We start from the raw sequence: 24,717 nt of genomic DNA, 5'->3' as shown, positions 1-24,717 counted from the left end.
GCTCAAATAAATTGGTTAGTCTCTAACGTGCCACAAGTACTCCTTTTCTTTTTATATATATTTATATGATCATTCTTATTTCTATATGAAGAATGCTAATTACTGGAGTTAGACTGTGACTTGGACTACATATTTGCACAGAGGAGTAAGAACCTCCCTTACTACTGTTGCAGGGGCTGAGTATGCTGGAGTAAGCAGTTGTTGAATGCTGAACAAGTGTAAGTGGAGCAGAGGAGTGGAGGGTAAGCAGTTTCCCAGTGTGTTGGCTAGTGTGGGAGTTGTAATTTGCTTCTTCTGTAGGGCCAGCAGCGGCGAGTTGTATGGGCCTGTGGTGCCCGTACTCCACCAATATGAGAGCACGGAGGCCTGGCTCCACCGATGTTCAGGGCCGGGTCTCTCCCCCAACCACCGCCCCCGTGTGCCTCCCCCACAGCATCCTGCTGACACCGCCGGCCACCCCTGGGCAATTTAAAAGGTCCCAGGACCCCAACCGCCACCACTGGCAGTACAACAGGGCTAAGGCGGCTTTCTGCCCACCCGCTCTGCTTCTGGAAGCCACCAGCATGTCCTGTGGCCCCTGGGGGGAGGGGAGAGTGTCTCCATGCCCCGCCCCAGCCCCAAGCACCAACTCTGCCAACTGCAGCCAATGGAAGCTGCGGGGGTGGTGCCTGTGGGAAGCGGTGTGCAGAGACCCCCTCTGGCATCCTGCCTCCAAGCTGCTGCCAGAGGGGCTGTGGGTCACTTTTGGGAGCCTCCTGAGCTAAGCGCTGCACCCCACATCCTCTCCTGCACTCCAGCCCCCTGCTGCCCCAGCCCAGACCCCGCACTCAAACTCTCTCTCAAAGCCTGTCCCCTGCACCGTCTCCTGCACCCCAACAGCCTGCCCCAGCCCAGAGCATGAGGCAGTGCCTCAGCGCCCCCTCGTGCTCTTGCCTAGGTGCCTCGAGCACCCGCCGGACTCGGACCTGGAGGTGCAAGAGCGGGAGCCACAGCTCGCACCCCAACTCCCTCCCAGAGCCAGCCCACACACCCGCTTCTGCACCCCAACCCCTTGTCCCAGCCCAGAGCCCACACCCAAATGCCTTCCCAGAGCCTGCCCCCCCTCGTGTACCCCAACTCCCTGCCCCAGCCCAAAGCTTGTACACAAACTCCCTCCCAGAGCCAAACCCCTCCCTCTTCCCTCACCCAAACTCCCTCCCAGAGCCTTAGGCAGGTGCGGGGGGCAGACTTGGACCCATTCTGGGCACCCTGAAAAATTATACAAACCTGCCGCCCCTGCCAGCAGCAAATTACTTTAGCAAAGTAGAAGCTAGAAGGGAATTGTGCCTCAGAGAGATGGGTCTGAGGCACAATGCCCCCCAAGGCTACTGCTGGGTGGTGCATCTTACTACTCCTGGGGGAATTCTGTACCAAAAAATTAAAAGTTCTGAGCACAATATTTTCAAATTCTGCAAAATTCTGCGTATTTTATTTGTTAAAACAATACAATATAATCACACCAGTTTCAATTATTTTTGGTTATTTATTTCAAAATACCTGTCAGCAAGTATGTCTGTAACAATACAGACAACAAAAAAAGATTCAGAAAATGTTTTTTGACAAATAGATTCCTTACTGGGCATATTAATACTGAACTCTGAATAATAATTCATTTAAACTACAGTATGGAATCATATGTCCTGTACCCCTCAGAAGCAGTGCAAAGGCTGGAGGGGGAACATCAGGGGTAACGGAGGAGCTGAGAAAGAGGGAAATAATTGTTGGGAAGAAGCCTGGGTATGAACTTAGAGAGTTGTTGGGTATAGGTGGGAAAAGTATGGAACAGCTTTTTGGGGGGAGCAGGGAGGGACTATTAGGGAGCTTCCCCCATGCAGACCCTGGCTGACCTCTATCCTCTCCCATTCAGTCAAGCACATGTGTCCCTCCCTCTCCACTCAGACACCCACTCCCCACATGCTTATGTGGCCCTGAACCCCCTTCCCCTGTCCCTTTGTGGCCCTGCAACCCCTCCCCATCCCCATGTGTCTCTATGGCCCCACCCAGCCACTCCCCTGTCCCTATGTAGCTCGGCAACCCCTCCCCCATCATCATGTGGCCCTGCACCTCCTTCCCCTCTGTGGCTCTGTGCCTCCACTCCCATTCAGGCCCTGCCCCAGTCTGTCCTCCCCAATTAGCCCTTATGAGCCCCTGTCTGACCCCCAAAGCACTCCACACTGTCTGTGTCCCCATAACTCCTCTCTCCTGATCTGGCGTGACACGGATTGCGAAGAAGACAGGCTCTTTCTCTTCCCTAGCTGGCTGGGTGTGGCTGCTGTGTTCTCTCACCACAGTGCCTTCTGGTGGGCAAAAGGCAGAAGTGCAGCAACTTTTCAGCAGAAGCTTTTTTTGCACAAAAAATTAAAAATATGCATGTCTCATTAATTATGCATGTGCAGTGGCACAGAATTCCCACAGGCGTAAAGAATCTTACACACACCCCTTGATTAAGGCTGTGCCTCAAGGCACACTCTAGCCTTGTATGCAATTAATACTGTTTACGTAAACTCCTTTCTTTCCTTAAGATGTTTGTGAGGAGTTCTGTCTCCATACAAAAAAAACATTGTTATGAGTTACTGGTAACTCATTTGTATCACCTTTTGCTTTCAGCATTTTTTGTTAAGAATTAATGTCATGATTTATTATGTAATAAGAAATAAAACAGTAAATAAACAATGCTATATTATTTAACAGGACAAATCCTGGAATCCTTATTCTCATGGTTTACTCAGGCAGAAGGTCAATCCTGCATACAGCACCTACTTCAGTGGTTCTCAACCTTTTATATTGGTTATCCCTTTCACACAGCAAGCCTGAGTGCAACCCCTCCCTTATAAATCAATAACACTTTTTTATATTTAGCACTTTATAAATGCTGGAGGCGAAGAGGGGTTTGGGGATGGAGGCTGACAGGTTGCAATCCCCATGTAATAACTTTGCAACGCCCTGAGGGGACATGACCCCCAGTTTGAGACCCCCCTGGCCTACTTTGAGGGCTTAAGGATCAGATTTTTAAAGGTATATAAGTGCCTAAAGACACAGATAGATACCTAGTGGAATTTTCAAAAGCACATAGGTGCCAACTTCCCATTGAAATACCACTTGGGCACTTTACTTGCATCTTTAGGCCCCTAAATACCTTTAAAAATCTGGCTCTAAGTGGTTCATAGGCTTGGTGCTGACACTATGTACAGGCAGGCACAGGGTTTTTCTGCCCAGGGCAGAAAACATTTTTGGTCTCCTCCAACCATCAACTGGACTGCCAGAGAAAAAGTGGGCCGGGGGGTGGGGGGAGAAAGCAGACTGGACCAGACCAGCCAAGAGGCCAGTGCTGATTTGGCACCCTCAAAGGTTGGTGCCCAGGGCAACCATCCTGATTGCCTGCACTTAAGGGAAGCCCTCTGTATAGGGGTGAATTTAACTCTCAGTCCTTACTCAGGCAAAACATCCCATGAGTAAGGACTGAGTAAACAGTGGATGAGGACTTGAGGATTTGGCTCTGTGGTTGTAGCTTAGCTTTTATGTGCTGTCAATTTATTGATTTATTTACATATTTGAATGGTTTCGGACACAAATTAATGCAGAGCAGATGCATACATTTACTAGGTCCAACCATTTAAAGTCGGATAGTCTTATTTTATCATCCATGTGTTTGAAGGGTTTTTCAATCAATATGCTCTTTCCTTTGGGTGCATATCAGATTAACAGTTGCATTTTTTCGGTCAAGATTTGTGCTAATGGGTTTGTGTAATTATAATCTAGTTTGGAGTGAGAATCAAGCTGCAGTGAGGGTTACTTTCTAGTTCTGGCAGCATCAATCTCTAGCCAATTTCTGATGGGTAGGTAGGATTCTGAAATTATTCATTAGAAATTGCTCCCCACAGGACCACGGACATGAACAGATAGGCATTTTCTGAATCAAATTAATCAGAACTTGCTTCTTCACAATATATAGATTTAACAGATTCCTTAAAGTTGCATTGTTGATGGGGAAATATAGAGTACTGTTGGGATTAGCTACTAAAATCATATTCTGAGAGGAAAATTTGACCATGGTTATATTGATGACTGCAGGGTAAGGAGGGAGCTTGCTACACAGCACATTCTGTTTCCTCAACCCCTACCTTAGCATTTCCCTGGCTTTGTTCTCCTTTGGGCCACACAGTGGAAGGAAATAGAAGGGCCTTTAGAAAGTTAATAGATTAGCTACCTTAATAATGTTGGGTCCAACTTCCTCTCAATGTTTTATGCTATTCCGTTTTTTCCTTTTCTCAGCATAGAGTCACAGAGTTTAAGGTTAGAAGGCCATCTATTCTGACCTCCTGCATAACACAGGCCATGGAATTTCAAATTATACATAGTGTAGTACAATTATAGTTCTTAATTTACTGAATATGGTCATGTCTAGGATTAGATTACTCTAATACAAGTGCACTGAAAACCCAGGATGAATCTGGACCATAGAATATTTTATAACTGATATCGGTATACTACTAATACTGCAAAAGACTCCCATGAAAATTACCCTTTAGCCTGTGGTAATAAAGCAGGAGTGCAGAGCAGAGAGGAGAGGGAGGAAATCTGTCATGGTTTCTACTTAAATAAAACTTATAATCAAGCAAGGAGGCAACATAACTTGCCATTTGGTTGAAATGTTTGCACATTGTTTTTGAAAAATATACCAACTAACAGTATAGCACAATATGCAACTTGTCTAATTTGATATGAAGAAGGGGGGTGAATATCTTCTAGGGGACTCTGGCTGTGTCCTGCACTGGGAATATTTTTTAAAAGAATCTCTATTTGGTGTAATCCATTCTTAAAGCAAGCCATGTGCTCCTTTAGAAATATCAGAATAAGTCCCAGACAGAAGCAATCCCTAGCAGAGATGATGTATTCTTCCAGAGAAAGGGTAAATGCCATCAGCGGCAAGGAAATTATCTAAACTTCAATTTCTCTTCTTCTCAGTTCTGTTAAGGGTCTTACACTACAACCAACCATCAGTGTGGTATCTAAGCACTTTCCAGTGACACATTAAGCAACGTGACCAGCATCTGTTATGTGTGGACCCTTCTCCAAGCAGGAGGAAAATTTTAACAACGGGCACCCAATCACCCCTGACAACCATATTCAGGTGAGAGAAACCAGAAAAATTGTTTTCTATCTTTAGCTTTTTATTTCTGTTGTCTTTACATAATTTAAAGGGATACAACTTTTTAAAAAAATCAACATTTTTACTGAAAATATATTACCTGCTGGTATGAAGTACTATCATGGAAAAAGAATGCAGGGGGTGAGAAGGTCTTTGTTTGCTTTGTGCAGTTGGCAGCATTTTGAGTATTAAGACAGTTTCATTTTCCCTGTGTATTCAGGCAGGCTGAAACTCACCTCTGTGCCAGAGCAAGGTCCATTAACCACTTAACTCTCGCTTAAGCACCCAAAAGTGGGCTGGTCCTCTGTATAGTGGTGAATTGCATCCTTGGTTGGTTAATCAGTTTCCCCCTGTCATTTATATGGACATTTTAAGCCCCAACTGGAAAGAGAAATTTTTTTACAATCACATTTCCCTATTCTTTGAAAACCTATAACAGATCGCAGGGGATCTCAGGGACAGTTGTACTACCAGAAATTAATTTTACCTCTTTTTAAATTGACTGTGTCCCTTTAAAATGATGACAGAAGACAGGTGATAACATACAATAACACAAACAAGGTTGTAGTTATGTAGTACAAGTGGGTCATTATATTGTTAAAAAATATAAATGTTTCATTTTTCAGGTGTAAAAATATGGTTTTTTTTTAACTCATTAAAGAGTTTGCTGTTTGACCTGTGATTTTGAATCTGGGTGACTTTTCAATATACAGTATAATGAGGCCCTGGGCCTGATTCTCCACTCACTTACATCAGTGTAACCATTGGTGTCAATGAAGTTACTCCTGTAAGTGAGAAGAGAATCAGGGTCTCCTTGGTGTTTTAGGGTCAGATTCTATCACTCTTACTCTCATGGAGTAGTTCTCTACTCTCCGTCATCAGTCCCACTGATCGGAATGGAACAAATCTCAGAAGATGGTATTCTCAGCAAGAGTAAAGGGGGCAGAATCTGGCCCTTACAGATTTTGCATTTCTCACATGATTTTCAAGTTTATGAATAAGCTGTCAGTTGCTAATGAAAATTAGAGTTGACACTAAAGGGTTACCGTCTCAAGTTTAAAAGTGTTTTAATATAGCATAATCACTGCCTTTATGCCTATGACTTTCTAGCTCCTTTTGAAGTCAGTAACAAAACTCACATTGACTTCAGTAGGAGCAGGTTGGGACCTCTTTACATATGTGCCTTTTGTGATAGATATATCAAATTTTCTGCAATATCCAGAACAAACCTTATTGAATTAAGTTTAAGTATCTTAAGAGTTCATTCTATTAAAAATGTAAATGCTTATGTATTACTGTGTAATTGTATGTAATGTCTCTAGGGGGGAAACATACCTAATGTAAACCATAGGAAGTGTTAGGCGCTTCAAAGGACTCTTTTAAACAATGTGCCAGACAACAATGCATTTTCAGTTAAGTGGGTTTCCTAGGAAAACTCTAGGGGGCAGTGAATGCAAATGTCCCATTTTGCAAAATCCCAGCCTGTTAAAGCTATGCCCTGAGGAGAGGTCCATTGTCTACTGTAGGAGTGAACAGTCATCCCTCCCTGTCAATCTCCGAGGGAGGCCACGCCTCCTCACTGTCACACGCATAGAATGTGAATCTGTAAAAATGGGACAAATTAGCTGTCTCTGGAGCTCAGACCCTCTGGGCTGGGCCAAGCAGTAATTTGCCATTGGGGCTCAAGCCCACAAGCAGGGTGACACACCCAAACAGTCTAAGGCTCCAGTCTTTAGGTAGGGAGAACAATGAATAGTCTAGGGGCCCAGGCTCTCAGGTAGGGAGGGGCACTAAACAGTCTAAGGCCCTCACCCTAAGGATCTAGCATACTAGTTCTGGCAGACTGTAGACCAAGATAGGCCTTCTGGCCTAAGGTGCGGAGGCTGCCACCCCAGGAGTGGGGTTGATAGCAAGGGGGTATGGAGTCCCAGCCCCACCCTACTCCACTGTGTCCCAGCCCAAGAGCTTAACAATGACAGAGTGTTTCACCACTGGGTCAGTGGGGATTCGGCTGCAGCACACTGACCTGGGTTCAGGCAGCAACACAGCTGGACAATAGTCAGCTGTCCCTGGGCTACTTCTTATCCTCCCTTCAGGGTGTATCTGAATCCCAGGGTCATCCTCCTTCTCCCTGGGGTACACTGCCAGTGGCAATCCCAGCAGCTCCTCAGCATCTGGCATGTCTGGCAGCTCTAGTAAGTCCTCAGGACGTCAACAGTCTTCTGCAGGCTCCTGCTGCTGGAGCAGGTTCAAAGCGTCTGTCTCCCACAAGTGAGCTGCAGGGCCTGCTTTTTGTATTTCCTGTTCCTGTCCCACCCCTCTGCTTCAGCAGGGCGGGCATGGCCTACCAGGTTCCGCCCACCAGGCGTCATGCAGCCATCCCTCCCTGTCAATCTCTGAGGGAGGCCATGCCTCCTTGCTACATCTACCGATTACCTGCTCCCAGAATCTGTCGATCAGAGTTCTCAACTATATAAAGGGCAGGATGACTTATTCATGGGTGTGCTTGTTCTGAGCAAAGGCGGTTATGAACTTGTAACCACAGAAAAACCCTTGGTGGCGTTTTAAGGAATGACTCCTACCAGAGTCCTTCCTGGAATTAGGGTTGATCTCTAGTAAGCTTATTAGAATGCATGTAGGGTATTTTTTATTGTTTTAAAATGTTTTCTCTGAAATGCTTTCACCTTAAGAATAAACGTACTTGATCAGAAAAAGCTGTGTGGTACCTCATAACTGAGGGCACTTACCACTTTTTATGGCAGGGGTGGGCAAACTACGGCCCACGGGCCAGATCCAGCCCCTCAGGGCTTTGGATCCGGCCCACGGGACTTGCCCCCCATGGTGCTGCAGGCCCCGAGCTGCTCTCAGAAGCAGCCAGCACCACGTCCCTGCAGCCCCGGGGGGCGGGGGGGGGGGACGACAGAGGGCTCCATGCGCTTTCCTTGCCTCCAAGCACTGCCCTCCACAGCTCCCATTGGCCGGGAATGGGGAACTGCAGCCAATGGGAGCTTCAGGGGAGGTACCTGGAGGCATGGCAAGGGCAGCGCTTGGAGTCCTGTGCCCCTCCATCCTCCAGGGGCCGCACAGGGACGTGGTTCCAGCCGCTTCCCAGAGCAGCGCAGCGTGGAGCCAGGGCAGGCATGCAGGGAACCTGCCCTGGCCCCAGTGCGTGCTGCTGCCACCCTGGAGGCACTTTAGGTAAGCAGCGCCGGATTGGAGCCTGAACCCCTCCTGCACCCCACCCCCCAACTCCCTGCCCTAAGCCCCCTGCCTGCACCTCGCACCCCATGTGCACCCCAACCCCCTGCCCTGAGCCCCCTCATACATCCCTCACCCCTCCTCTGCCCCAATCCCTTGCCCTAGCCTGTTCCTGCACACCGCACCCCCTCCCGCACCCCACACTCCCTCCTGTACCCCAACCCCCTGCCCCGGCCCTGCATACAATTTCCCCACCCAGATGTGGTCCTCAGCCCAAAAAGTTTGCCCACCCCTGGTTTACGGCCTCTGAGAAGAGAGCAAAACAGAATTGCTTAAACAATCTGAATTGCTGGGGAATTCACAGGGTAGGCAGGGAACTGTGCAGCCTGGTAATAGCCCAGTCAGGAGTGAGATATGTATCTCTGCTCAAGAGAGGTGATAGCTGGGGAGCGGAAAGCCTGAGAGTAGGTGTCTTTGATGAACAATAGAGGGGGAATACAGTTGAAGTTGCCCAGAACTGTGACACTATTACATTATCTATTTTACCATAAAAATTACCGATAATTTTAAAGGTGGGCACCTCATGGTATATTTTCAATGAGGGCTACACATAAAATACCATAATCGCATATCACGCCCAACAGTTGCACTGAAGTCAATGGAAATTTTGCATACATAGGGACTGCCAGCTTGGGATGAGCATTTGTTTTTGTAAAAATAACTACTTTAGGGCCTATGCTTGCAAATATTTCCAAGAGTAGAGCTCATTTCTGGCAGAGGTCTCATGGAAATAAGTAAAAAGAAAAGGAGTACTTGTGGCACCTTAGAGACTAACCAATTTATTTGAGCATAAGCTTTCGTGAGCTACAGCTCACTTCATCGGATGCTTATGCTCAAATAAATTGGTTAGTCTCTAAGGTGCCACAAGTACTCCTTTTCTTTTTGTGAATACAGACTAACACGGCTGCTACTCTGAAACATGGAAATAAGTGTTTGTCAGAGTGGCTATTTTTATGATAATAGATTACCATCCCAATTCTGAGGTCCCTACACAGGCAAAATTCCCCATATACTTTAGTGTGGGTTTGGGGAATACAGGATCAGACCTGATACGTGAATTGGACTGACTTCAGCTAGTAAGCACAATTGGTAGAAGCAACCCTCAAAGTGGTGGTTCTTGTTGATTATTATGATACATTTCATAGTTGATTAGTAATATAAATTCCAGCATATAATTAAATATTTTGTCAAAAATCATTCAGCAGCCAAGGTAAACCAGCAGTTTGCCAGTTTAAAATTGTGTGTGTGCAGAGGCTGCAAATGTAAAACCATCTTCTAAAGCAAATGCCCACTTCTTTACTTTATATAGCAATCTAAGCAAGAAAAAAATATGTGGTATAAATCTATAAAATCACTGGATTTCCTCTCATGGTGTTTTCAGCCAAGGACTATGCTTTCTGTTTCTCTAGAGTGAGATCTGATTTGAGGAGGCAGATATTTTGTAGTCTGTGCTAATATTATTCTGCTCAGGTATCCCTGCAGATCAAGACTCTGGAAATGAAAGGCCATATTTTACTGCAACTAGATTGACGTCAATTCCAGTCCAAAGGGGTAGCCAAAACAAAATCAAAATACCACCCCCACTTTGGTTTACTCCTTCCAGGAATTATTAGCTTGGTCAGCAAAAGGTTTCTTAACATGGTATATGCCAAAAAAAAGTATTACAAATGGCTGTAATCATTAAAAATAAATCTGATACTCATTACAGTAGTAGAAGAATGCTTATTAATTTTTTTTAAATCACAATACTTCTAATTTAAAATAAGGGATTATTTTCAGTTTTGTTAAATGTTATTGTAAATTATTGAGAAAATGGTTAATAAAAATGTGTTTACATTATACAAACAAAATGCAAAATAAATTAACTAGTAAATATTATATATGCTGGTCTAAAACTGTACTCAGAACACACCTGAAGATTGTATGAGGGTAAATAACTATGAATTGCTTCCATTTCTCTGTTCAGCAATTTTAATTACTGGAATGATAGTTCCTATCTAAATCAGAGAACCTATTGCAGTCTCGATGTATAGTTTTGATGGTATTCAGGCTGAGATAACAACAAATTATAAAGCTAAATCCTAGAAGGTGGTAAGTTTTATTGACTGGTCCTAGTCACCTGTTGATCATCTCTCTTGGCGATTAATTTTGTTAAATAACATCTGAGTACAAAAACACCGGGGAACAAATTACTTCAATGGAGTTAAAATAGGGATGAATTTGGCCTTGTGTGGACTAACGTCTTCAGAATTTTCAGTTGATGGGCATTTTGACATATCACAAAGGCTACTTTATATCAACACCAGATAAAGGCCTTTGATCATGGAGATATTAATGAGTGATGCTGTCACTTCTATGACTGATTATTGTAACATTTATTTGAGGATCTTCCAAAAACTATCAAAAAACTGCAGCTGATACATAATAAATAAAATTTTTACTAATAAGGGTTATGAAAGTCTGGTTTCTAGTTGTTTGATCACATTACTCTTAAACTGAAAAGTCATTCATTACCAGTGAAATTGCATATTGATATTAAAAGTACTTTGGCTTTAATATAAATTTAGAAATACTGCTCGAGAATCTCTATGACTTACTATGTTCTTATGGCCCTAGTCATTCCAGGAGATGAGTGTTTGTTTGGTGGTTTGCCTTGGGTATAGTTTGGAAATAGTAGAGGCTACATTCTTTAATATTTTTGCCCTATACACATGAATAGAGGTTTAATCTGTTGCAGCCTTTAACTAAAAGTTGAAAGAGTAAGTGATAAATCATAATTTCACTGAATTTAAATAGTAAAGTGTCCAGCAATATTTTTGAAGTGTGCTGCATATACAATGTAGCATTACTAAACGAATCAGTTGTCTAGGAATTTGATCTTCAGTGAACAAATCCTTCAAAGCTTACATGTAATGTTCACCTGGCTCCTGGCAAAAATCACTCAACTAAGCCACTGGGTTGTCAGAAAATTTTAAACTGCTCCAAGACAGGCAGACAACAAAGCAGCACTTACGTGATTCTCCCCATTAGTGTTAGAGTTCAATCAAGCAGAGGGAAAGAGAAACACATTTAGCTTCAGAATGGTAGATGGTCACATAAGCCAATTTATGATGGCCTTGTACAAGCTTTTAGGGAATCAACTGATTATTTCCCCAAATCAACTGATTTTATTTCTCCTTTAAGGGGAGAAATAAGGGAGTTTAGGCTGAAACTGAAAAGCATCTTGGATATTTTTCCCTTAATTTTTTAAAATGTAATATTTTAATATGGGACCAACCTATGAATAAAAGATGAGACCCTGTGAGAATTGGAGAAAAAAATCAATAAGATAAGATAAATAAATACTAGTCAGGATAATGAAAGAAAACAATCAAAAATAGCAGTTAAGCATTTTTGTGAGATATTTCCTCTGCATACGTAAAATATAGTAGTTTCCTTAGCTACAAGTACAGGGTGAGCTTTTTAGAGTAAACAAAAAGGGATCTTGCTCAGCTGGCAGGCTTTCAAGCTTTCATATCTCTGTAATCAGTTAAACACACAAAATAAAATTACACGTTCAAGGCATTTATTTCTTTGTGTACAAAATGTTATAATTTGTCAACATTGTGCAGCAAAATATACTCACACATAAAATACATTTCACTTCCCTTCTCTCTGCCCTTGGAAGTGGCAACACTGTTTGGCACTTCAGCAGCTAGAAATAAAGTGCTAGAATTAAGCAGTATTGGAATGTCTTCATTTTACAAATGTGATGTACAATTCTGGGTGCAACCACAGTTTTTTTACAGACGTGAAAGCTCCATACCTGAACATTCCAAAGAATACAAATATATGTACATAAAGTGCTAAGGTTTAAGCATGTTTCCAACAACTTCACAACATGTATCTAGTTCATTACAGGCACTGTAATTTACTAAGTAGCTTGTCTCTTTGGGCAGCACTACAAAAAGAAAAGCCACTTAGACATCACTGGGCGATCTTGAACGAAAGGACACTTTAGACTGAAAGCAGCCACAAAAAAGAACCCACATCGCCCTCTGAATTTCTTGGTTTCTGTAGGCATAAATGATAGGATTGATCATGGAGTTGTAAGTAGCAGGCAGAAGTGTGGCGTAAGTGTACACAGAAGGGTAGTCAAGATCTCCAACTACACAATAGATTGCAAATGGTAACCAGCTTGCTCCAAAGGTCCCAATAATTATAGCAAGCGTAGAGACTCCTTTTTTAGTAGCAACATAGTGAGATGCAGTCAAAAAATGTTGCTGGAGAGCTATCTGATGTGCATGCCTGCAAACTATTTTGCAGATTTTAATGTACAGATGAAGCATGATGATAAAAACCAAAAAGAAAGAGGCAGACAGCAAAGTCACGTTACTTTTGGTCAAGGGTCTGACAATACTGCAGGATGAATAGTCATCTAGACAATTCCAGCCTAGAACAGGTAGTAGTCCCAAGCAGAGGGACACCCCCCAGGTAACGACCAGCATCATATGAATGCAGAGGACCGTCTTCTCTGAGTAATAAGTCAGTGCATTGTACAGGGAAAGGTAACGATCAACTGTGATGGCTAACAAGCTACTCACAGAAGCAGTGAAGGAGGCAACTAAGAATCCAACGGTAATAAGGCTAATGGTCTCTGACTGGATCACATATTGAAAAACAAAATTCAGGATTAAGCCAACTCCAGCCAGTAGGTCCGCTGTGGCCAGGCTCCCAATGAGCACAAACATAGGGGTTCTCAGGGTGGGAGTGTAGAATATAATGGCCACCACGATGGCATTTTCACAGGCGATGATGGTCCCGGAGATGCAGAGCACAACGTCCCAGGGGTTGATGGCAAAGACGGGGAGCTGCGAGGAGAGCTCCAGGGAAGAGTTGCCATGGCTGGCTTGCATGCGGGCTAAAGGGACCCCGGTGCCATTGAGCGAGCCGCTTTCATTCATCTCTGCCGAAGCCAGGTGCGCCGCCTGCGAGCAGAAGAGGCGAGGAGGCAAATGAGCACAAAGTGAGCAGCGGGGGCAGCTCCAGGCTCCTTTCCCCTGCCCCCCAGACTGCCGGCGCGCGGGGAGAGGACGGGACCGCGCCTGGCGGGGCGGGGCGGGTCACGCCTGAGAGGGAAGGAAACGTGCCCAGGGAAGGGTGGGGGGATGTGGCAGAATAAAGGCCAACCCCCCGCCACCAGCGGGAAGGCAGGAAAGACACGAGGCAGCGGCTCAGAGCCCTGACCGTGGTGCTGAACCCGCCGGTCCCCGTGCCAGCCGCTGCGCTGAGCCCAGCCGGGGGTGCGCTTGGCCAGGCGCAGGGCCCGGGCGCTGCAGTTTTTGCCGCCCCAAGCTGTGAAAAAAAACCGGCCGCCGCGGCTCTGAGGGGCAAAAGGCAGAAGCCGCCGCCGATCTCCCGCCGCGGCCGGAGGCCCCGCCGCCCCTGTCGAAGGGGCGCCCCACGCACCTGCTTGGCACGCTGGTGCCTGCAGCCCGCCCTGGCCCAAGCGCGGGGTGGCTGGGCACAGCCCGGGGCAGGCTGCGGGGCTGCGGCACGGGCCGCGGGAGCGGGCTCTGCCCCCGAGCCGGGCTCCGCAGAGCCGCGATCCGGGGAGGGCAGTTGCACCGGGTCCTTACTTGCGATCAGGGCTGGCAGGCGCTTCTCATGAGCGCGGCGGGGCCGGCTGCCGAGCGGGGCCGGGGCGGCCAGGAGCCGGAGCGGGAGGCAGCTGGCGGAGCGGGCAGGGGCAGGCGGGCTGCTGCGGCTGCTGCTGCCGCCGCCGCCTCCCGTGTGCGTGAGAGTGTGAGGGCGCGCGGGCGGCCGCCGGCTTGTTCCGAATGTGACGTCAATGGCAGACCGAGGGCAGGGGCAGAACTCCGGCGGCGGCACGTGGCCCCGGGTCCAGCGCGGAGGGGAGGGGGGAGACACCGCAGCCGCCGAGCAGGGGAGGGCAGCGACGGCAGCGCGCGGGGGAGGGGGAGTCAGCAGGGCGGGAAGTCGCGGGAGAGGAGGGCCATGAGCACTGGCAGGAGCAGTGGGGGCAGGGGCAGCACTGACGGCAGGAGGAGAGACAGCGGCATAGAAAGGACGGGGCAGCACCGAGGGAGGGGCAGCACCGATGGGAGGCGAGCAGGAGCAGCACGGAGGGCAGGCGGAGGGGGCGGCATTGAGGGGGAGGGAGGGAGGTGGGCGAGGCACAGGGAGTTAGCGGGCAGGAGATGGCAAGAACTGGGGCTCCCTTCCTCCCCTCCTGTAAAGCAAAGAGCACTACTTCTGGTGAACCCCCAGCTGGAAGAGACTGCATCGCAGCTGCCCGTTGGGGGGCGGGGGGAGGGAGCTATAGAGTAAGAGATGCTAAGAGGCGCTTCCAGGGGCTAAGATGAAGGCAGAGAAGGCGCCCTTCCCCCGCGCCCATTTCTCCTTTCCCTCTTTGCGCCATCTGAGCAAGCTAGCCCATTGTCTTGTGCCTGCGTGTTGGGGGGAGGAACATAAGAACGGCTGTACTGGGTCAGACCAAGGGTTCATCTGGCCCCGGAGTCTGGGTGCTGACAGTGGCCAATACCAGGTGCCCCAGAGGAAATGAGAAGAACAGGTACTCAGCAAGTGTAGCAATCCAGTCCCCCACCTAGTCCCAGCTTCTGGAAAACAGAGGCTAGGGCCACTGCCCAAGGGGCCACTTTACTGTGCAGGTCTCAGTGTGATTTTCATTCCTGAATATTTAAGCAGTTGAAGCCCAGCTCCAATAGGAACCGAGGAAAAGACTTGTGCTTTCTTGACAACAGATTTTGCCCTGTGAATTGTCACCCCATAAAGCAAGTAGCTATACTGACAGAGTGAGCACTCTACTGCAACATGCTGTAGAAAGCAAGGGAGTTTTCCAGGTCATTCATGGTCAGCACAGTTTCAAATTGATTCCCTTACAAATAATTTTGTAAGACAAACAATAAGTCTAGATCACTGACTGTATTTAGGACTTTGAAAAGGGGCGCACTGTTTACGCAAATACTATATATTTCACAGTAAATAGGGGTCTAACAGCCCTAGCTAACACTTGCTACCTAAAAAAACAGGGTTCAACATCATTCACCAACATAATAATGAAATTAAATGAAACCACATATATATTACTGGCTCTCTCAAGAATTAAAAAAACAAACAAACAAAAATCAACCAGCCAGCCCACACACACTCAACTAAGAACTATCAAAATAATATCTTAAAGAGAAATCCAGAGATGCATACTTTGAATAGACAACTTTCTTTGAAGTGAAAAAGAGATGCTGTGGTTAAAATTACATCTCTGTTATGATTCTCCCCACTCAGAGTCGTATGTAACAGCCTAATGAATAGTCCTTAGGCAGAAGAGATTCCCATCTTCAATGTTCACTTGTGTTTTGTTTGCATCCAATTAATTTTCATTATTCTTGGATAAAGGACAAATATTAAACAATATTTCTTCTGACCTAAACTCAGGTGTCTGATAGATACAGTTCTTAAGTTGATTATTACCAAACAAAAATAAGATTTAGCTAGAAGATAAAACCTAGAGCATATTCTATATCACGTTACTGTTTATTTAGGAAGAAAAATCCAGTTTCTCCTTTATTTCTGGCTCTTCTTTTCCTTCTTTTTTTGTATGGCTTTCTCTTTGGAGCCCTATCCATATTCTCTCTATAGGCAAGATACTGGAAGTTTTGTGTTTGTACACCACCTAGCACAATGGGGTCCAACCTATCATTTTGCCTGGTAGTAGCAATATGAATATTAAATAATAATAAAGTAAGTCGTTGTTTGGTTAGCAGTCTATAAACATTCTTTACTTTCCTTTTCCAGTAAGAAATAATATTCCAGTGGTGACAACCTGCTCAACACTGTGGATATCCTCACAGCTTTTCCTAAGGCTGACCCCAAAATGATGTGATCACAATAGATTGAAGTCAATTACATTGGAAAGACGGGTGGGGATAGTTTCTCAGGCTCACTTTTTGCTGTCTTCCATTCAAATAGCCATAGCATCCAATATGTGCCCTCTATTAAAAGATAATAGCTGGGGAAATAAAGTGTAGCTGTTTGTTTCACGGTGATTATGGTCTCATTAATTTTATTTAATTATGTATTAATTAGATAATGCGTGTAAAAAGCTTTGATGATAAAAAGTAGTTCATAAAAGTGCTAAGTATTATTACTGACTATTTGTAAGTTGCTACCAATTGTTGTTTTACATATGATTATTTGGAACAAAGCAAATCTTTAAAAAAAATCCCATTTCACCTTTTCACAAGCACGTTTGAACTACAGAAGAGTCATTTTTTGCTCTCCAACATAAGGAATCCTTAAAATAAAGAGAAAAAATGGGGATACACAGATGGTGAACTACACAATGCTGACATTTCAGATATTTCCATCCAGCTGGTGTAAGAGAGCTTTTTAAACATCTCAAAACCCATTTATTTACATCTTAAAGTGTATGAGTGCTGAGCTTACCTCATCACATTGTGTCATTATTTACCAGCATCTGGTTAACGTTTCCCCTTTGCTGATCTTTTAGATTTATGTCCAGATTCTATCTGCATACATACTGCACCACTACTGCTACTAGCAAAAAGCAAACTTAACAGATACCCAGGTGCCATTTAATATATTGGATACAGAACTTTCATCTGTCCAAATACATTTTCTCTTTCATACATAATGTTTCCCATGGGGTTTTCTGGCTCTGCTTCTTCTTTTACAAATTTTTTCAAGCACTTGTTTTGCTTTTTCCTCTCTGTGTATATTATAGACAGTAATTATTTTACCAGTACTACTGAAGAATCTTTTTTCTTGTTGTGTAACTGTGCTATATATGATTACATAAGCACAGAAATACAGCTATATAAATAGCTGTACCACAGAAATATAACTATACAATTTGCCATACCACTTATTTTTAGTTTTCTGTGTTTAGGATACATCTTTTTTCTACACAAATAAAACTGCATTGTCAAATGGATGTTTATGAGTAGTTGTAGTAGTCACATTTTATTTTTGAATTGCTGGTATATTACACAGGGCCAAATTCAGCCCTGGTGTAATCAGGTGAAATCTGACAAACGACATTGCACCTGCTTACTTGGGGGATGAACTTGGCCCACACTCTAAGGCTATGTCTATTCTGCCTCACAGTTCAGACTACAGAGGTGTGATGAGCAGGACGCACCAAAGTACCGCACTGTAACTCCCTATGTAGACACTGCAGGCAAAAACGAAAAGGTTCCTGGGTCACCTGCATGTAGTCCTATTTGAAGAGAATTACATTCATGTGAACTAGGAACTGTTTATTTTGTGCCCACAGCAACCACATGGGGGAGTTACAGTGCAGCACTTTGGTGCACACTGCTATTCATGCAGTGGTAGTCTGAACTCCTGAGCAGTGCAGTCAAGCGCTAAGTTGAAGCCATATTTCTGAACAATCATGCGTTTCTTTCACATTGAAAAGAAAATGTAAAAATATATAAATAGATGCAGAAAATTAAACTGAAGCAAAACTAAAAATATCTTGCATTGATATAGAACCTTTCATTCATGGATCTCAAAATGCTTTATAAACAATAATGAATCCTCACAATTCCTCTATGAGATAGAAGAATTATGTCCATTTAAGGCTGAGTAAAGAGAGAGGTCAACTGACTTTCCCAAGGTCAATCAGTGACAGAAACAGTACCCAGGAGGCGCGACTTACAGTTCTCTGCTCTTAACACTAGACTAATTACATAGTCTAGTAGTTCATCCATTCAGGTAATGGAGTACACATGAAACTTGAAAATAGCATTAACCTTTCTGAAGTCTGTGCAGACTAGAATAGTGCCATCTGGTTTATAGGCCAGGCCAACTTGGCTTTGTGAATTGCTGAGAGATTCTTCAATGGCTCCTAAATCCAGCATGTGCAGAGCTCCTTTTTTTTTTTTTTTTTTTTTTATTAAAAGCAGCCAATAGTTCTCCCAGACATGTTGCCCCTGATGTTCATGATGTTGAATTATTAGGTGGGTTTATCGCAGCTGAGATGACAATATCTCAGAGCAGTTGTCTCACTTGGGATCCTGGTCCCGGGCAGAGTTTCACCCTTACCTGTACAGAGTCAGGATCCTGCAAGACAGATGCTTGGGGTCTCAGTACTGGCTCAAATGGATAAAGAAGGATCATAGAATCACAGAATATCAGGGTTGGAAGGGACCTCAGGAGGTCATCTAGTCCAACCCCCTGCTCAAAGCAGGACCAATCCCCAATTAAATCATCCCAGCCAGGGCTTTGTCAAGCCTGACCTTAAAAACTTCTAAGGAAGGAGATTCTACCACCTCCGTAGATAACGCATTCCAGTGTTTCACCACCCTCCTAGTGAAAAAATTTTTCCTAATATCCAACCTAAACCTCCCCCACTGCAACTTGAGACCATTACTCCTTGTCCTGTCCTCTTCTACCACTGAGAATAGTCTAGAACCATCCTCTCTGGAACCACCTCTCAGGTAGTTGAAAGCAGCTATCAAATCCCCCCTCATTCTTCTCTTCTGCAGACTAAACATTCCCAGTTCCCTCAGCCTCTCCTCATAAGTCACGTGTTCCAGACCCCTAATAATTTTTGTTGCCCTTCGCTGGACTCTCTCCAATTTATCCACATCCTTCTTGTAGTGTGGGGCCCAAAACTGGACACAGTACTCCAGATGAGGCTTCACCAATGCCGAATAGAGGGGGACAATCACGTCCCTCGATCTGCTCGCTATGCCCCTACTTATACATCCCAAAATGCCATTGGCCTTCTTGGCAACAAGGGCACACTGCTGACTCATATCCAGCTTCTCGTCCACTGTCACCTCTAGGTCCTTTTCCGCAGAACTGCTGCCTAGCCATTCGGTCCCTAGTCTGAAGTGGTGCATTGGGTTCTTTCGTCCTAAGTGCAGGACCCTGCACTTATCCTTATTGAACCTCATCAGATTTCTTTTGGCCCAATCCTCCAATTTGTCTAGGTCCCTCTGTATCCTATCCCTCCCCTCCAGCGTATCTACCACTCCTCCTAGTTTAGTATCATCCGCAAATTTGCTGAGAGTGCAATCCACACCATCCTCCAGATCATTTATGAAGATATTGAACAAAAGGGGACCCAGGACCAACCCCCGGGGGCACTCCACTTGACACCGGCTGCCAACTAGACATGGAGCCATTGATCACTACCCGTTGAGCCTGACAATCTAGCCAACTTTCTACCCACCTTATAGTGCATTCATCCAGCCCATACTTCTTTAACTTGCTGACAAGAATACTGTGGGAGACCGTGTCAAAAGCTTTGCTAAAGTCAAGATACAATACATCCACTGCTTTCCCTTCATCCACAGAACCAGTAGTCTCATCATAGAAGGCGATTAGATTAGTCAGGCATGACCTTCCCTTGGTGAATCCATGCTGACTGTTCCTGATCACTTTCCTCTCATGTAAATGCTTCAGGACTGATTCTTTGCCCTGCTCCATGATTTTTCTGGGGACTGAGGTGAGGCTGATTGGCCTGTAGTTCCCAGGATCCTCCTTCTTCAAAGATTGGCACTACATTAGCCTTTTTCCAGTCATCCGGGACTTCCCCCGTTCGCCACGAGTTTTCAAAGATAATGGCCAATGGCTCTGCAATCACAGCTGCCAATTCCTTTAGAACTCTCGGATGCAACTCATCTGGCCCCATGAACTTGTGCACGTCCAGCTTTTCTAAATAGTCCCTAACCATGTCTTTCTCCACAGAGGGTTGGCCATCTACTCCCCATGCTGTGATTCCCAGTGCAGCAGTCTGGGAGCTGACCTTGTTTGTGAAGACAGAGGCAAAAAAAGCATTGAGTACATTAGCTTTTTCCACATCCTCTGTCACTAGGTTGCCTCCCTCATTCATTAAGGGGCCCACACTTTCCTTGGCTTTCTTCTTGTTGCCAACGTACCTGAAGAAACCCTTCTTGTTACTCTTGACATCTCTTGCTAGCTGCAGCTCCAGGTGCGATTTGGCCCTCCTGATTTCATTCCTACATGCCCGAGCAATATTTTTATACTCTTCCCTGGTCATATGTCCAACTTTCCACTTCTTGTAAGCTTCTTTTTTATGTTTAAGATCCGCTAGGATTTCACCGTTAAGCCAAGCTGGTCGCCTGCCATATTTACTATTCTTTCGACACATCGGGGTGGTTTGTCCCTGTAACCTCAACAGGGATTCCTTGAAATACAGCCAGCTCTCCTGGACTCCTTTCCCCTTCAGGTTAGTCCCCCAGGGGATCCTACCCATCCATTCCCATGAGGGAGTCGAAGTCTGCTTTTCTGAAGTCCAGGGTCCGTATCCTGCTGCTTACCTTTCTTCCCTGTGTCAGGATCCTGAACTCAACCAACTCATGGTCACTGCCTCCCAAATTCCCATCCACTTTTGCTTCCCCCACTAATTCTTCCCAGTTTGTGAGCAGCAGGTCAAGAAAAGCTCCCCCCCAGTTGGCTCCTCTAGCACTTGCACCAGGAAATTGTCCCCTACATTTTCCAAAAACTTCCTGGATTGTCTATGCACCGCTGTATTGCTCTCCCAGCAGATATCAGGAAAATTAAAGTCACCCATGAGAACCAGGGCGTGCGATCTAGTAGCTTCTGCGAGTTGCCGGAAGAAAGCCTCATCCACCTCATCCCCCTGGTCCGGTGGTCTATAGCAGACTCCCACCACTACATCACTCTTGTTGCTCACACTTCTAAACTTAATCCAGAGACACTCAGGTTTTTCTGCAGTTTTGTATCGGAGCTCTGAGCAGTCATACTGCTCCCTTACATACAGTGCTACTCCCCCACCTTTTCTGCCCTGCCTGTCCTTCCTGAACAGTTTATAACTATCCATGACAGTACTCCAGTCATGTGAGTTTTCCCACCAAGTCTCTGTTATTCCAATCACATCATAATTCCTTGACATTACCAGGACCTCCAGTTCTCCCTGCATGTTTCCAAGGCTTTGTGCATTTGTATATAAGCACTTGAGATAACCTGCTGATCGCCCCTCATTCTCAGTATGAGGCAGGAGCCCTCCCCTCACAGACGTTCCTGCCTGTGCTTCCTCCCAGTATCCCGCTTTCCCACTTACCTCAGGGCTTTGGTCTCCTTCCCCCAGTGAACCTAGTTTAAAGCCCTCCTCACTAGGTTAGCCAGCCTGCTCGCAAAGATGCTCTTCCCTCTCTTCGTAAGGTGAAGCCCGTATCTGCCCAGCACTCCTCCTTCATGGAACACCATCCCATGGTCAAAGAATCCAAAGCCTTCTCTCCGACACCACCTGCGTAGCCATTCGTTGACTTCCATGATTGGACGGTCCCTACCCAGGCCTTTTCCTTCCACGGGGAGGATGGACGAGAACACCACTTGCGCCTCAAACTCCTTTATCCTTCTTCCCAGAGCCACGTAGTCTGCAGTGATCCGCTCAAGGTCATTCTTGGCAGTATCATTGGTGCCCACGTGGAGAAGCAGGAAGGGGTAGCGATCCGAGGGCTTGATGAGTCTCGGCAGTCTCTCTGTCACATTGTGAATCTTAGCCCCTGGCAAGCAGCAGACTTCTCGGTTTTTCCGGTCAGGGCGGCAGATAGATGACTCAGTCCCCCGGAGGAGAGAGTCCCCGACCACCACCACCCGCCTCCTTCTCTTGGGAGTGGTGGTCATGGAACCCCCAACCTCAGGACAGTGCATCTCATGCCTTCCAACCAGCGGAGTCTCCTTCTGCTTTCTCCCCCCAGACGTATCATCTGGTCCACTCTCCGCAATGGTACCTGTGGAGAGAACATGAAAGCAGTTAGTTACCTGTGTCCGTGTTGCTGGAACCCAGACATTCCCCCTTCTTCCTCTGGAGGTCACATGTTGCCAAGCTTCTTCACTGGCCTCTTGGCTCCGCTGTGCAACCTGCTCTAAATCTTTAGAGCTTTGTGCCCGTAGAACCATATCCTGACTTTTGTCCAGAAAATCCTCAGATTCTCATATGCAATGCAGAGTCGTTATCTGTTGCTCCAGACCTTCAATCTTCTCTTCCAATATGGAGACCAGCTTGCACTTTGTACAGACAAAGTCACTTCTGTCCTGTGGAAGAAAGACAAACATGGCACATCCAGTGCAGGTCACAACAGCTGAACCCCCCCCTTCCATATCACCTTCCTACTATGAGCTTCCTCAGAGACGTTGGCAAGATGTAAGCCTCACCGGGCTCACTCCAGGCGAACTCCCAGGCAAACTCCTGCTGTGTGCTGCTCTGCTGTTCCCCGCTGCTCAGCTGGTTTGCGGAGCTCTGGCTATTTTTAAACAGCCAGGCTTCCCTGAAACAAACAAACAGACAGCCCCAATGCCCGCCCCCTGCAGGCTACCACCCAATCAGGCACTCGCTCAGGCTTTCACACTGCCCTCCCAGCAAACACACACTCAGATACTTACTCAGCAAACAAGCCCTCCTGGCCCTCCCCTGGTTTCAGGAGGTTTATATGATAGACTTCCTGTCTAGTCCACCTGGTTTCATAATTAATGTTCCCCACCTGCTGTTTTACTTCATATGGTCCCTGCCATTTGGTGAATAGTTTGAACTCTGCACTGGGGAGCAGGACAAGTCCCCAGGTTTAAATGCATGCATACATGCCCCTATAGCCTCACCTCAGGATCTGCTGAGCACTAAGGCACCTCAACCCCTGCACCCCCTCCTGAACCCCAACCCCCTGCCCCAGCCTGGTGAAAGTGAGTGAGGGTGCGGGGGGGGGAATGGAGTGAGCGGGGCAGGGCTTTGGGAAAGGGGCAGGATAGATCCTGGGTTGCCCTTAAATTCCAAAAGTGATCTTGGGTGTAAAAAGGTTGGAGACCACTGGCTTACAGGCTAAATTTTCTGTCATCCACACCTATCCATAACTACACTCAATAAAGGGGCATTTGTGATACAGGTGTCCTAGGTGCCCACCTGAAAAGCAAACTCTCACTACTTGCTGGGTGGGTTCTGGCCCTGGGCCTAGCACTTGAGGTAGCACCTCCCTATGTAGCCTGCCTACTCCCACTCCCTGGTTTTCCTGGTAAGAATAGTGCAGGGGCCTCAAGGCACCTCATCTGGGTCTCAGTCTAGGGCATCTGGGTTTTCTGATGGAGACCAGCCTGGGGCCCCATAGTTTGCTGGGACCTTATAGGAATCAAGCTGTCAGGCCACTGCCCTCCTGGTTAGGTTCTCTTTCAACTCAAGGGACCCCCCTTTGCATCAGGTGGTCTTTTGCACATCAGCCAGGGTCTCTGCCTGGTGTTTGAGTACCCAATCCCTCCCCCCTGCTGGGAGCATGTGGGTTAACTGCTCTGCCAAGATAAACTCAGCAACCTGGATTCAAGTCTAAGTCTTTGGCTTCAACTACTGCCAACACAAGTTCCTATTTCTGGGATACTATAAGGGTCAAACCACCTGGAGTATTTCTCCTCTCGGGATCACCCTTGAAAAGCCTCTTCCATGATCTGAAGGTAGCCCAATATAGCCACTTTCACCTGGGCATAATCTGCTGATGCTGCTTCCAGCCCTTGGTACGCAGGCTGTGCTGGCCCAGTCAGGTACAGCATCAACACAAACCTCAGAGTGGTAGCCATGTTAGTCGGTATCAGCAAAAACAACGAGGAGTCCTTGTGGCACCTTAGAAACTAACAAATGTATTTGGACATAACCTTTTGTGGGCTAAAACCCACTTCATCAGATGCATGGAGTGTAAAATACAGTAAGCAGTATATATATTACAGCACATGAAAAGATGGGAGTTGCCTTACTAAGTGGGGGGGTCAGTGCTAATGAGGCCAATTCAATTAAGGTGGAAGTGGCCTATTCTCAACAGTTGACAAGAAGGGGTGAATATTAAACAGAGGGGAAATTACCTTTGTAGTGCTAACAGGTAATTTTCCCTCTGCTGATACTCACATCTTCTTGTCAACTGTTGGGAATAGATGATGTCCACCTTGATTGCACTGGTGTCCACCTTGATTAGCACTCCTAACACCCATCTAAGAAGCGTATGGGTCGTTATAGCAGGGATAAGGGAGAGACAAGAGAGAACATGGGGGGGAGAATCAAATCAGTATCTTAGATGGCTGTATACTAATGTGAGAAATATTGGGAATAAGCAGCAAGAACTATAAATGCTAATCAATAAGCACAACTATGACATAGTTGTCATCACAGAGATTTGGTGGGATAATACACGACTGGAATATTGGTATAGAAGGGTCGAGCTTCCTGAGGGAGGACAGGCAGGGAAAGAAAGGAGGAGGTG

At 46.0% G+C, this 24,717-nt stretch overlaps 1 protein-coding gene across 2 annotated transcripts; it reads right to left on the bottom strand.

Moving 5' to 3' along the window:
* Positions 1-12,012: 12,012 nt before the first annotated feature.
* GPR6 (G protein-coupled receptor 6) lies at positions 12,013-22,311 on the bottom strand. 2 transcript variants are annotated; one of them, XM_084624894.1, is made up of 2 exons: positions 22,250-22,311; positions 12,013-13,413 (listed from the first exon to the last, which is right to left on the bottom strand). In XM_084624894.1, the coding sequence occupies exon 2, from the start codon at positions 13,387-13,389 to the stop codon at positions 12,406-12,408; it is 984 nt and encodes a 327-aa protein (XP_084481020.1). In that variant the 5' UTR covers positions 13,390-13,413; positions 22,250-22,311; the 3' UTR covers positions 12,013-12,405. The 2 variants fall into 2 exon arrangements, with proteins under 2 accessions (XP_084481020.1, XP_084481019.1); XM_084624893.1 differs by lacking the exon at positions 22,250-22,311 and adding an exon at positions 14,065-14,173.
* Between the last annotated feature and the right edge of the window lie 2,406 nt (positions 22,312-24,717).

The sequence above is a fragment of the Lepidochelys olivacea genome, assembly GCF_965140295.1.
Source record: "Lepidochelys olivacea isolate rLepOli2 genome assembly, chromosome: 3".
Taxonomy (NCBI): Eukaryota; Metazoa; Chordata; order Testudines; family Cheloniidae; genus Lepidochelys; species Lepidochelys olivacea.
This window is presented reverse-complemented; position numbering and strand designations above follow the sequence as displayed.